Source organism: Coenobita brevimanus, chromosome 114 (genome assembly GCF_032717465.1).
Source record: "Coenobita brevimanus isolate Jiangsu-jjx chromosome 114, ASM3271746v2, whole genome shotgun sequence".
NCBI classification, from domain to species: Eukaryota; Metazoa; Arthropoda; class Malacostraca; order Decapoda; family Coenobitidae; genus Coenobita; species Coenobita brevimanus.
In genome coordinates, this window is record NC_137067.1 from 2,326,754 (window position 1) to 2,341,212 (window position 14,459).

A 14,459-nucleotide genomic window follows, 5' to 3' on the forward strand; every position below is an offset into this window, starting at 1 on the left:
GTACAGCTGCACACAAACAACTACATTGGTTCAATAACGAAATGATGAATAATGACTTCCGAACCAGCTGTTGTTGTTGTTGGCAACTAACCTCAGTCAGTCTGGTTAAGCAGACCCGTCAACCACAAGCAAACAATTTTTGTGAGGCCATTCTACAAGTACTGTACAGTACATACACAATGCAGGGATTTGGCATCCCTTATGGTTGACAGCACCTCAACAGGTCAGACCCAGGTCATTCCCCATGGCAAGGTCCAGGGATATATAAGGTTTGGCTCCTGGGTGGAAGCCACAGGTGCTCCACACAGGGTGGGCAGCACCAGTGTGTAGGCTCTTTGTCAGCATCTCAAAACAGAAGAACCAAGTCAAAGCTGCTTCGTGTATCATACGTACTGTTGTAGACTATTACTGATCCACTCACTTACGATAAATAATGAGACAGTGAATGAATACAGTACTTTAGAAAACCAATGATGTCATCTTCAGAGCTTAGCAAACTTTTCAAAATACAGTACAGTATAGGTGTTTCACAAACACTGATTTACGATGCAAAGTAACATTTTCTGCAACAGTAAAGCATTAATTTTTTTTTTTTTTTTTACTGTTACTAACTGCATTCTAAATGGCAAGGGTGTCTCTGTAGCGCCTGTTCCTTAGCAATTTAGTTTACATATTACAGTACACCTAATATTATCTCCTGTTATTACAACATGGTTGTTTTACAACTTGTCCTATGTGGGGCACCTACCAAACCATCTTTAATAAATATATATACCCTGGGTTCTACTCGTATATACCATGTCACTACTGAACGTCTTCTATGTCAAATTATCAGCTGTTTCACCAGCCTTTCCCCTAAATTAGTTCAATATAGAGAGGGTTAACTTATCACTACAGTATCAACAAAGAATGCATAAAAACACATAAGACAGTACCAATGTGTAGTACCGGTATAGAGAACACTGCACATTGCTAAATAGATGTTATGAAAATACACAAAGCCATTCAGAATATGCCCCAAAGAGTGTCCCAGCTGTATTTACAATGACTGTAAGGTTAATGACTAAACGTACTCCCATATTGGTAGCTAGTTATCATCATCATCCAGACCTCCTTTCCTACTCAAAGCTGCTGTGAGGTGGGGTCCAAAGAGCTAGAAGAAAAAGTGTGTGTGTGCGTGCATGCATGTGTACATACCTTCCTTGCCATAATGAGTCCAGAAGGCTTGTGCATCTCCTTGTTCACCACACCACCATTGCCGGCACCCAGTTCACCAAGCTTTTCAAAGTCATCGGCATTTAGCTCACCAATCTGTAATTAGGAAATGGTAAAACATGTAGGTCAATACAGTCAATACTCCACAGGGAAATATTGTGTCTGCATCACCATCATCAAGGAGAAGGGCTATTCTATTCAGTCCACACATAAGTGAAGACTTCCCTGCCTCTTGGCAGTATTACGTGAGTAATAAATCTCAACCATCCATTTATCCATCATTCAGTCCATTGTTGCCCCTTCAGGATAGTAGGGACCTGAGGCTAGGCTACCGTACTGAATCCAGACAGTTAAGATGTGAGTGACCATTTGCTCATCCCTTAGTGGTGCATTATGTGAACAATGAACCCAACCACCCCTTGGGATTCACTTCTTATAGGCCACAACCAGTTCTGGCATATCAGATTCACAGATAGCAACGGAACTTTTACTGCCAATCTTTTAGTAATTTACTATGGACTTTATTGAAACTAAAGGAAAAATATATAAAAATCTCCACAACACAAGAACTTAATGATACAGTACATGCTTAAATGTTACTTACTGAGCAAGGTTACTTGTCCCTATACTGTATGTACTTCTCACTCTGCCGTCTAGCTTTCTCCACTGTACTGTTCCATGACCAATACTATCAAACAATACATCTATCTAAGTACAACCAGATGACTTAATCCCATAGAGGGTTGCCATACATTGCTTCCATATCACCCTGTCCTTCCTTCTATCTTTACATTACTCTAATTCACATGCCTCTCCACTCCATCCCTCCACCTCATCCTCAAGTCTCCCCCTCCACCTCACTCACATACTTTCCTAGTCAGTCCCTCATTTTCCATTCTCTGAACATGGCCAAACCATCTCCAGATACTTCAAACACTCCAGCATATCCACATCATGACCACATTGCTCCTAAACTTCCACACTTGTTTGTCTGTCTCTCCACATACTTCCACACATCATGGAAGTGAAGGTTGTCCATGAGGGAGCACCATACCTTCTGCTTCTGGTTGAGGAACATCTCCATTCGTCGGCGCTGAGTGTCATCCATATCGAGTTCCTGAATACACTTGAGCAGCGACTCCAGTGACATGGACCCAAAGCTGCCCGTCGCCCCAGTACTGGCTTTCCTTTGGGGCGTGCTGTGGAAATTGAGTCATAATTACTGTACCTTACAAACTCAATACAGATGAAGATAAATACGAGGTGACTGACTCAGCGACAATATCACGATTAACTGACTGAAAATCCATGGGCCAATCTGAATCTCAATTTCTTCATCTGGTTTGATAGCATCTTGATTCAGATACAAGGACACGCAGAGGAGTTTCCACAGACACAATATGCATGGGATGTGTAGAGACTACTCAACGGAATGCAAGCCACAGCCCAGGTTATGCCCACGACAACTGCCATTTAAATTCCCCTGCCACAGCCGAGGCAAAACATATCTTCTCCTCACACTGTAGCAGCCCTCCTCTTGTCCCAGCACTGTCCTTACTTCACTTGCAATGTGATGAATGGCAGTAACACACCAAATCACTGTCTGATGACAGCATACCCTTTTCACTTACACAACGTTATGAACACTACCACCTCTAAATGAAGCCTGATAACAAGCTCTTTCCTCACCATCATAAGCCCCACATGTACCAGTACTGTACATTTTCACTGTAATTATACAAAACTTGAATTTTTTTTTTTTCTATCTTTTTTTAAGGCACTGGGGCAAGAAACTGCATACTCCATGGGTTAAGAAGTGGTAACAGAGGTATAATACCTTAGCTACTGATCCTAAAGTTAAAAATGTCAGCAGTGAAATTAGGATAGGTATTAGTTAAATGACATGGGAGATTATTCCACTCATGGATCAGGGCTCTCGTTAACTGCCGATCGTTGCGTGCCATCTGGCTCCTAAGGTTTCAGATTTACAAGCCAAATAAATTTTTAGTAGACAAACTGGCTACGAGCCGAAATATTTTACGAGCAATAAATATAATTATTTATTAATTTACACATTGTCTGTTTTTAAACATTCACAGTGGCGACAAGGAAAGACTTAATAATCGATCACAATGTGGTTTTTTATTCATTTAAGTGAGATTTACTTATTTTGTAGTTTACTGGGTTTTGAAGTGGATGTATTTTTTCCTCGCCAAAAGGCGACTTGCATGTAAAATTTGTTCACCGAGGGGAAAAAATATTCGCATTTGCGAGTTGTGGCTCGTCAAACAAGAGCCCTGTGGATGGTTCTGGGATATCAGCTGCTGTTGACAGGGCCCCAGGTTCACCTAACTGTGAACCCAGTGGACTGGCTGTCCTTCTATTGCAGTTCACCATCCTATTTTCCAACAGTTAAGAGGAAGCTGCAGGGAATTTGTATGCCCAGGAGTTGATCAGTTATATTAGCGACACGGCCTAATCCTTCTCCAGCACCAATCCAATGAAGATGTTAGTGCTTGCTTGATATATGTGGTATTTTAAGTTGTGTCTGCCTCTGGTGGAATGTATATGTATATGGAATATCGTATATAAGTGTCTTTGTTTATGTCAGCTACGCTGTTGTCATTTTATATAATGTGTTGTTTTTGTACAGTACTGTATCAGTCTTCTGGTTGTAAGTGAATTTAGTAAGTTTTGTTTTACCAGTGGTATGAAAAAAGAGATTGGAGGAGTATACTGGTGACAGACAGTAGAGAGGAAAAGGAGTGTCTGAGGGAGTGGAGAGGTTTGTGAGGACAAGGTAACCTGGCAGTGTTTGTCATGAACATCTATTTGGGGGTTCCCAGGAGACACCATGGCTATGGAGATGGTGATGATACATCAGGTCATGTTAGGTCTAATGCAGGAATCGACCTTGCACTCAGAGGAAGGGTGACTACTGGAATTAATCTTTCCCCCTTCTGGTGAGGGAAATGGCAAAGACTGATATGGTAGTCACATCTCTATATATACCTGAGTGTTCTTGTTCATTCTGTCAAGCCTCTACTTTTTCATCACTGTCATTAAGAGTACAGTATATACTATTTAAATGGTTGGTTTTAGTTTACAAACCCACTCTCAAAATATATTGATAAGTTTTTGTTTCCGTTAAGCAGTACCGGTACAGTACAGTATTCATTATGGTACAGTAATTTAAATAACTACCGAATTACTTTTCCGTGAAATTGGAGAGCTCCCATGCACAGCATTTACAATTTTTTTGTTTTAAAAAATGTAACATAATTATCAATGTGATGGCTTTACAAAGTTGTAGAATTGCACACCGTAATTTTGAAGATGACTACAGCATACAACCTCACCAGGTTTACACGCAAACCAAAGCAAGTGGCCACCCACTATGTAGACTTTTAGGTTGATTCACCTCCAAAGTCAGTCCGTTACTAATCATCCACCCTTCCTGGCCTAACCTAATACAAATTAACCTAACCTAGACTAACACAACTTAACCTAACCTAAATTAATCCAACCTAACTAACTGGTACAATTTGGGAACAAACGAGTTTCTTGTCTGAACTGCCCTCTGTAGGACGCCACCACCAATGTCAACAAACTTAACTTGGTGCTCCTCAGTAAGTGTTGCTTCCGCAGACTTAGGGAATCATAAACTTGGCCTAAAACTGCCATCTCTCCACCTTCAGTGCTTAGTTGTTGTGACAGATTAACACTAGAACATGCTACTAATCAGAACAAAGTGCTCAGGAAATGATGTACAGGCATAACAGGCCACTGTCTTTTTCTGTCACTGTGCTTCATGAAATAAACTGCAAAAGGACAAAAATCTGGGACATTAGGAGTATAAAGTGTACCGGTAAGGTTCCTTGAGGTCAGTAGGAATAAAATACACAGGAATCAAAATTAACAAGATATGATCATCAGCATATGGAAATCATCATCTTATGCTAGTTCACAGTTATGGGTGATTTAGTTACAATATCTGGCTAATCAAGAAATCTGTAAGGATGATGATGACCATAATAATTGAATGGCTGCAGATGGAAACCAATGCCAAATGTTTGTTGATTTTTATAAGTGATTTAGTGAACATATGGCTACAAGAGGCCCCTATATGGGTGCAAAATAATAAAAAAGACAGGGACAGGAGGTGGGAAATGAAATCTACAGAGGAAACCTGTTATCTAATCTCCTTATTCAAGGTTATGCTGGAAAGGCTACATGAAGTATCTACATGAACACAAAATAACATTAACAAGACTTAAATATGGCATGTATGTAAGTATAAAAACAATAATGACAGGGACAGAAAGTAAGAATAAAATGGTTACAGATGGAAGCCAATAAGCTGATTTTTCTCACCATAAACGATCTAGCAAAGACAATGCCTAAAAAGAAGGCTAATTGGGACCAAGAACAGCAGTAATAAGACAGGGATAGCAGGATAAATCGTTCCCTGCAGATCCAACAGGTCTGCAGGTGCCCCAAAATATTCAAGGTGTTGGTTTTTATCAGAGGAAGAGGAAGACGATTTTTATCTTTCCGGGCGACTTCCAAGAACTTATAAGCCAACGAGGTACTAATAACAAGACAGGAACGACCGTGAAAGGTGGGTTTGTAGGCGCAGTAAACAGTTCCATGCAAATCCAACAGGTTAGCAGGTCTAAAATGTTCAAGGGTGTTGGTTTTTCTAAGAAGAAGGCAGCCCTCTTGGCCGATTATTTTCTTTTACAACTTACTCGGAGCCGCTGTGGTTGTCATGGTCGTTCGTCTGCTCGATGGAACCCGGCGGTAGCTTGAGGTTGAACTTGTTCTTTGACATCGTGTTCCCGCTGAGGGCCAGACGTCAGGATATTGATTATGATCCACCACACTAACAGACTCGCCCTCGACCCCCCCGACCAGAGTTGCCAAGCACGTGAGGCTAAATTTCATCTAAAAGTACGCTAGAATGTCGACAAATCAGGAAAAACTCCAGATAAACGCTATGAATTTGATGACATCTCAACACTCTCCTTGCAACTGTAAAAAAATCACTACAATGCCGCTAGAGTTCTTGAATGTAAATATGTATAATAGTCGCTAAATGGAAGCGACAAATTCAAGATGAAGCAGGAGGTGCTAAATTGGCATCTCTACCCCGGACATCCCTACAGGTCTCGGGAACTCGACGTCTGTGCGCGCTGGCTAGATTTACCGTAAAAAACGCGTTCTCATTGGCTACTAAATGACAATGACCAATCATAATGCATCTCTCTTTAAGGGCGCAGTTTTGGGTGTAGTCAAGAAGTATCTCGAATAAAATTCGAGTTTAAATAATGTATTCTTTTTTCTTCATTTCAGGAACTAGACACTGAGTTACTAAAAATATCCTCCTCGGCTTTACTGTACCCATTATACAATGTATTTCGCATACCTCGAAAGGGTTCGATCGGGATTTCTGTTTGTCATAATCTTTTGAAATAAAAATCAGGTTCAGTGTATTTAACATATAGACCCACTGACATGGGTTTTGTATTATGTACGAAGATGCAACTGTCATACGTTAAGAACGAAAACAATGCTCGCTATGTAGGCGTACCGGAAATCACTCATCTCTTGCGTCATAGATGGGAGACAAAATATAATTATGCAATAGTGTTCTCATGAATTCTAACCACCTCATCACTTGTTCACCTTTAAATCTTGTTAATCTTTCTCAGACCTCACAGACGACCATTATTGGTACTTCCGCTCACAGAATTACTTTTCTTTCATTTATTAAACTTACAGGGAAGGCCTCAGCTTGTTGTGAAGACTTTAACAATCCCCGACTGTAATGAAGTATATGTCTAAATTATCCTGCTAATTAAATTATAAAAATCGTCAATAAAATAGTACATTTTCAAGTATTTCCATGACAAAAATCACATAGCAGAATGATGCTGGGGTGACCAAAAATCATCATGCTTTGGGCCGATAGGCTATTTCATGGTGACCTGAGTGTTTTCTTTTTAGCAGCACGATGAACAATGTTAATAAGGTGCAAGTGAACATCTGTCTCAACACTGAATGTAATCAAAGGGTGTGTGGCTATACCAACGAATTTACAACCACTGTGTATAATTATAACACGGTATTTGCTGAAGTACTGTAGGTGTGTGACAAGACCCACCACCCTCTTTTGTTGTATAAGTACTCTGTATACCTTTACATCAATAAATATTCAGTCAACAAATCAGGTTACGAAATTATTTTTTAATGTAAATAAGCACTGTATACCCCTTGTAATAACAACTGAACACAGTGAGGGGGGTCTTTTTATGGCCCACGGTGGATCCTCCTGCATTGTCTACAGTTTGTTCATGGGTAATCAATGTACAGCATATGAAGGGTCAAACCTCCCAGTCCCCTCCCCCCTCATTTCAAGCACTGTTTAAATGTCGCATGTGCCCCCTATTACCCTACTTACGGAGGGGCCTTGGGGGTGCAGCCCCCAGCAAAACTCTTGACCCCACCTCCTCATTTGGAATTTTCACATTATTTAATGTGTGCAGTTGTGCATACTGTGTGATATTGCAGCCTATGCAGTTGTGCGCAGTGTTTAGTACACTGCCCTCCATTTCAAAAGTCTCCCAGAAAAGCTAAAACAAGAATGACGTACAGTATGTAGGAGTGTGTATATATCAGTGGTTAAGGCTGATAGTTTTTCATTAATTGTGTATTTATTTATATGATTTACTTATCTTTCGATGTTAGGAATGGAAACAGTTACATTTATTCTTGCTTTACCGAGTATATGGGCATATGCCCCTTATACTTGCCATATTACCTGTTATGCTACGTGTTCTAGGGTCGACCTCTCGTCCTCAGAACACTAGCTACTGAGCTGGGGTTCTCTTACTGGGTCTAGAATACACAACAAGACAGGACATAAAAACTCGGGTCGACCAACCTTACACGTATACTGTATTAGCCTACCTTAATTACACAGTGAACAGATTAAAGTAGTGTATTAACATTATACACTGGTCGAATAGGACTGGTTGACTCTGGCCCGGGCTGCTGTGGTCCTGGACTGCTTACAGGTGTCGCCCGGGTGTAGGAGGGAGCTCGTCAGGTGTTCCTTCCCGCAGGAGGCACGGAATTACTGCCAAGGGCTGGGTCGTCCGGAGTGGGGTGCCTGTCGGCGTGGAGGGAGGCCCTTCCCTAGTGGGGCCTCGGTGGGGAAGGAGGCCCTCTGGACTAGGGCCGAACAGGACAAGCAGGCGGGCTTGCCTCCGCTTACTCCTGGAAGAAGACTGCCTGCTGATGGGGCTGGGGAGGTCACGCCCCGGAGTCCTGGAGATGCCCCTGGACGTCTAGGGGCTGCAGTCTCTCCTGAGTCGATTCGCCTTCAGGAGCTGCCTGCGGCATCCCTTCCCTGTGGAGTCCGACAGCAGGAGGCGTTGCCCAGGCGCTGGCTGCAGCTAGGGCACTGACTCCAGGACCTCGCCAGAGCTGCAACTCCTCCGGGGAACTGCACCTGTGGGGAGAGAGAGAAGGCTGTCCCGCTCGGCCTCTGGATGGGTGGTGAAGCAAGCAAGGGACTTCCTCCATAGGGGTAGTCTCAAGGGCAGTGGACGACGGACATACGGTAGCCGTTCCCTCCTTCCCGACGCAGACGGTGGCTGTCGTCGTGGTTCCACTTGCCCGTGAGACAATAGGCAAAGGGCGTACAGTGGCCATCCCTTCCCTCCCAGTGTGGACGGTGGCCGTCACTGCGTTTCTTCCCTTCTCTGGGGCCACAGCTGGCAGACGTATGGTGGCAGTTCTCCCCTTCCCGGTGAGGACAGTGGCTGTCACCGTGGTCCTGCAGGGGGTAGCAGCAGGAGAGCGTATGGTGTCCATCTCTTCCTTCCTGATGCAGACAGCAGCTGTTGTCACGGTGCTGCCTGGAACTGTAGGCTATAGATACAAGTCCCAACCCGATCCTGGCAAGGGCTGGCCTGGCTGTAGAGTAGTCTGCCGGGGCAGCGTACCTGCCCTTGGTCTTGTTGAGAGGAAGAGGGGCACAAGGTTATGGGGGATATAGGCCTGTCTTGCCTGGCTCCTCCATGGGGTAGGTATTGCGACACCCCTACTGGGTCTCCCGTTGGGGTGGGTATTTCATTTCCCTAAGAAAAAAAAAAAAGTGTGCTTATTTAACAAACTCAGTATTTTGTTTGTTTTCTGTAATGCTGCATACACAAGGCTCAACCTCTCGCTCCCTGAGTACAAGGAACTGATCTGGGGTTCTTTTCAAGACCGTGTCTAGAGCATGCAACCAGAGGAACAGGGCTCAAAAACACAGATCAGCCAACCTGGCATGTATATTGTCACATAAACATACAGTACTGGGCACAATGCAAATGGGCAGATTAAGTACAGTAAGAATACATAGGATAAGAGTTGGGCAGATTAAGTACAGTAAGAATACATAGGATAAGAGTTGGGCTACAGGTGACAGGGAAGCTATAGGCGTCGTCCAGGTGTTGGAGGGGTTCCGTCGAGCGTGCGCTCTCTTGAGGTGCACAGGACCACTGTCGTGGGCCGGGTCGTCCGGTGTGGGCTGCTAGGCGGTGTAGGGGGAGGCCTTTCCCTGGAGGGGTCTCGGTGGGTGTGTTGGACCTCGGGGCTGGGGCTGAATAGGGCGAGCAGGTGCGTCTGCCCTTGATGGAGGACAGCTCACCGGTTGGTCTGGGAAGGTCTCAGCCAGGAGTCCTGGGGATGTCCCTTGATGGCTGTGGGCTGCGGCCTTGCCTTTACTGAGAGGCCATCAGGGGTTGCTTGGGCTTTTCTTCCTCTGGGAGTCCAGCAGCAATGGGCGATGTAGGGGCACTGGCTGCAGTGAGCGTATCCCCAGGCTCACTATGGGGCTGCTCCAGACCCTCTCCAGCTGCAACTCTGCTGGGGAGCTAGTTGTCCCTTGGGGTGTGGGGAGAGCGAGAGGGACGTCTCACTCGGCCTCTGGAGAAGTGAGGTGAGCAAGGGACATTACCCTGAGGGGCGTCACAGGGGTAGCAGAGGAGGGAAGTACAGTGGCCGTTCCCTTCCCAACGGGCACAGTGAGCGCCACCACAGTTCCGCAAGACCCTGAGACTGCAGGTGAGAGGAGGACAGTGGCCGTCCTTTCCCTGGAGAGCACAGTGGGCGTCGCCACAGTCCTGCTCCCTGTGGGGGTGGCAGACGAGGGAAGTACAGTGGCCATTCCCTCCCCGACGGGCACAATGGACACCGCCGCGGTTCTGCCTTGCTCTGGGGCTGCAGGTGAGAGGAGTACAGTGGCCGTTCTCTCCCCAGTGAGCACAGTGGGCGTCGCCGTGGTCCTGCTCCCAGCAGGGGCTGCAGGTGAGGGAAATATGGTGGACGTTCCCTCCCTGACGAGTGCAGGGGGCATTGTCGCGGTCCTGCTTGGAACTGTAGGTGAAGTACAGTAGCCGTTCCCTCTCCGACGAGCACAGTGGGCGTCGTCACGGTCCTACTTGGGACTGTTGTTACACGAGTCCCACCCCGATCCTGGTGAGTTCTGGTCTGGCTCGAGAGTAGTGCGTACCTCCCGCAGGCTCCGTTGAGGGGAAGAGGGGAGCATGGTGGCAGGGGACGTATGCCCGTTTTGTTCAGCCTTTCCGCGTCTCCATGTGGTGACGGTCTCCCCTTGGTGCTGGTATTCTTGGTGCTGGTATGTTATTTTCCTTACTTGTGCAATTAACTAGCCCGTAATGAACAAATAATGGATATATGGGTAAAGATGAGTGACTCTTGTTGGGTACCAGTCGTTGTTGTTGTTAGATTAAAAAAAATACACTTGCGCTGAGCGGCACGGTGTTGGAGTGATTATCATTGCTAGCAATGAGAGTGCCGGCCGATAACACCAGGTCCAACCACTTAATACAAGTGTCCATCCACACTCTGTGGGTTTGTAGGTAATATGAATACCTAGAGTTAGGGCGGTAACTAGGGTGGTAACTGTGGTAACCTAATGTCGCAGTGACCTTGTATACCAGAATAGTGGCTGAATAACTTGTCACAGGCTCAAAGGCCTAAATTACGGATATGAACACCGTAGCTAATAAGTGCCCCTTGGAGTCTGCCCCATCCCTGTATATATGCTAGGAGACAAGTTTACCGATGTTCTGTTTTAACCAAAGTTTTTGCAATCAATCAATAAAGTTTAGCGATATTCCCGAGTGTTTAGCACCTTAGCACTTTTCTGGATGCGAGTTTAGCTACGTTTGTGAATTTATTAAGCAAGTTGGTAACACTGATGCCAGTCACCACTCGTCCACCGCCTGTTTCTACGCGAGCTACATATTAACAGGTATTATCTCTATTTATGCCGAATTCTTGTGTCCTGGATAGTTACCATGAGTATTTTCATATATTAGAGACTCTGCAGAGGGTTGTGTATAATACTGAGAATGACGGAGTGAGGTATTTGAGGCACACTGGGCCTTGTGGAATGTCTGCGTTTGGGACCGAGCCGTTTTTTGGCATTTTCTTTATTAAGCTTTATTTTTGTGTCCTTGGGAGTTACCACGAGTGTGCGAAGGTATTAGAGACTCTGCAGACGATTTTGTATATTGCTTAGAAGGATTGTGGGAAGTAGGCAGACTAAAGTGGGTCATGGAATGTGTCTGGGGTCGTCATTATTCAAGTCGCCGGATACACAGAAACGTACGATCAGTTCCCTGGTGCAACTAGGATTCATTTTACTAGGAACAGGGTGTGCAAAAGCTTCTAATGTCCCTTGCCCTTCCTGCAAAGCAAGTATTATGTATGATAAAAATTGTATATCATCTTTAAATCCCCCAGGTGCTATCCTGTATTCATTTATTTTCCCATACTTTGAATTAACACTTCCTATACCGCATACAGTACAATGAAAGATTATTAGCAGAATTTTTGGAAGTACACCCAACTAAAGGAGATGGAAATTAGTATGCTCACCACTTCTGTCTACGGTACGAAAGAATTCCGAATCGGAGCGAGATTTCCAAATCGGAGCTAGACTTTGAAACAGGTGGGGCTGTAACCACATGTATTTAGGTCCTATGTGTTATTTAATTTGTTTACGTGTGTACTTGTTTACGGTGGGATTCATTTCCTGTTATGTATTGTCATGCGGTGTATTCATTCAACAAATAAAATACATTTCTCAGTTGCATATGACATATATATATTGCACAAACAGTATATTGTTGATTCTGTAATTTCAGTTTCTTTGAAGTCGTTGTTGTGCACTTTGTACGTTTTCTTATAGCCTGATGGGGTTTCTTCCCAGCCGATGGAGTTTTGGGTATGGTGAGAAGTTCATTGTTGGATGTCACTTGGCTCCCATTCGTTCGGCCAGTGCTGTGCATAAATTTTGTAAACAACATCTGGTGATCTTCAGTGCATAGAGAGTTGTCTTCAGTGATGAAAAACTCCAAATTTCAAACTTACCTATATCCCAGACTCCGTGACTGAAAATAAAAGACCAAACATGCAACGAAATGACTAGAATCCAACCAGTTAAAGTCATTTTGAGATAAGGAAGATATCTGATAGATATTTCATAACAAAAAACAGACAACAAATGGCACTAGTAGCTCTGATTCGGAAGTCTTAAGTTCCAGTTTGGAAATCTCGCTCCGATTCGGAATTCTCGCTCCGATTCGGAATTCTCGCTCCGATTCGGAATTCTCTCTCTGATTCGGAATTCTTACGTACCCCTTCTATCTATCTCATCTATTTATTGCCAGATGCCTTAATCCCGTAAGGGGTAGCCACAAACAAATCACCTTCATGTCACCGTGTCCCCAACCATTTTGCTGCCCTGCTTCCATCTCACACTCCCCACTCTCATATACGTCTTCACTCCATCCCTCCATCTCATCCTTGACCTCCCCTTTCACTCTCCCTCCCTCCACCTCACTCACATACATTGTCATCAGTCTCTCGCTCTCCATCCTCTCCACATGGCCGTACCACCTGAAGTGTGTTTCTCCTATCACAACCACATCCATACCACAACACTCCTTCACTTCCTCATTTGTCAGTCTCTCCATGTGACTCCACATTCTCCTCTCAAATAACTCATTTCCATTGCTCACCACTTAGTTCATGCAATTTTTCATCATTATAATTTTTGTCAAAAACACAATTACGCCTACCAGTATAAGGTGCTGATCTGTTTTTTTTAGTATTATATTGTGGATGGAGTGGTTGGTCAGTGGGGTGTGCCAGCTGAAGTAGATGGGAATGGCAGTGCTTTGGTGGACATCTGTGCTGGTAAGGGGTTGGCAATAGCCAACACCTACTTTCGTCATAAGATGATCCACCGGTATACATGGAGAGTAATGAGGAGGATGGATAGTGAACTTGTTGAATGAAAGGCAATGATAGACTACGTGTGTGTGTGGTTGAGCGAGTGAGAAAACAAGTGTTGGATGCAAGAGTGTGGAGAGGGTGGGGGAATGGAATCTCGGACCATCACTTAGTGATGGCCAAGGTAGAGCTGCAAAGAAAGTGGTTGAGGAGACGAAGGGGAAGACAGGAGGAAGCAGCTCCTGTGAGCAGAGTGGAGAAATTGCAAGATAATGTAGTGAGAAAATGACAGAGTATGAGAGCATAGTGGAAGAAAGATGGGGAAGGTATGAGCTAGAGCAGATGGAAGGGGTGGAAGACGTATGTAAGATATTCATGGAAGAGATAGGCGCAGCGTGTGAGGCGGTTTGTGGAGTGAGGAGATGCAAGGGTGTGCAAGGGACAGCATGGTGGAATGATGAGGTGAAACGAGCTGTGGAACAAAAGAAGAAGGCATATAGTGAATGGTTAGTGAGTAGAGGTAGGGAAGAAGATGAGAGAGAGAAGAGAGAGGTATATGTGAGCAGGAGAAGGGAGGTTAAGAGACTGGTGAAGGAGAGTAAGAAAAAAGTGGATGAAGAGTTTGGGAGGAATCTGAGTGTGAAATGGAGGGAGAGTAAGAAATTGTTTTGGAAGGAGGTAAAGAAAGTAAGGCAGTGTGAAAGGGGAAATAGTAGGGGAGTGAAAGATAGGAATAATAGATTGTTGGTGGAGAAGAGAGAGAAATTGAGGAGATGGAAGGAGCACCTTTAGGATTTGTTGAATGTAGAGAGTGAGAGCAGTGCGAGTATTAGTGGTTGGGGAATGGCTGGGAGAAGAAAAGATGAGAGGAGGGAGGAAGAGATCAGTAGGGCGGAAGTAGTGGAAGCGATGAAGAAGATTAAGTT

At 44.5% G+C, this 14,459-nt stretch overlaps 1 protein-coding gene across 3 annotated transcripts in view; it reads right to left on the reverse strand.

Annotated features, from left to right (window-relative positions):
* Dsor1 (mitogen-activated protein kinase kinase 1) overlaps window positions 1-6,107 on the reverse strand; it is a 42,508-nt gene extending 36,401 nt beyond the window's left edge. For all 3 annotated transcript variants that reach the window (XM_080286845.1, XM_080286846.1, XM_080286844.1), the window contains exons 1-3: window positions 5,967-6,107; window positions 2,270-2,414; window positions 1,198-1,311 (exon numbers count right to left, since the gene is read on the reverse strand). In XM_080286845.1, the coding sequence (XP_080142971.1) occupies window positions 1,198-1,311; window positions 2,270-2,414; window positions 5,967-6,049 (342 nt within the window). In that variant the 5' untranslated portion in view covers window positions 6,050-6,107. The remainder of the gene's footprint in view (window positions 1-1,197; window positions 1,312-2,269; window positions 2,415-5,966) is intronic.
* Window positions 6,108-14,459: the final 8,352 nt, after the last annotated feature.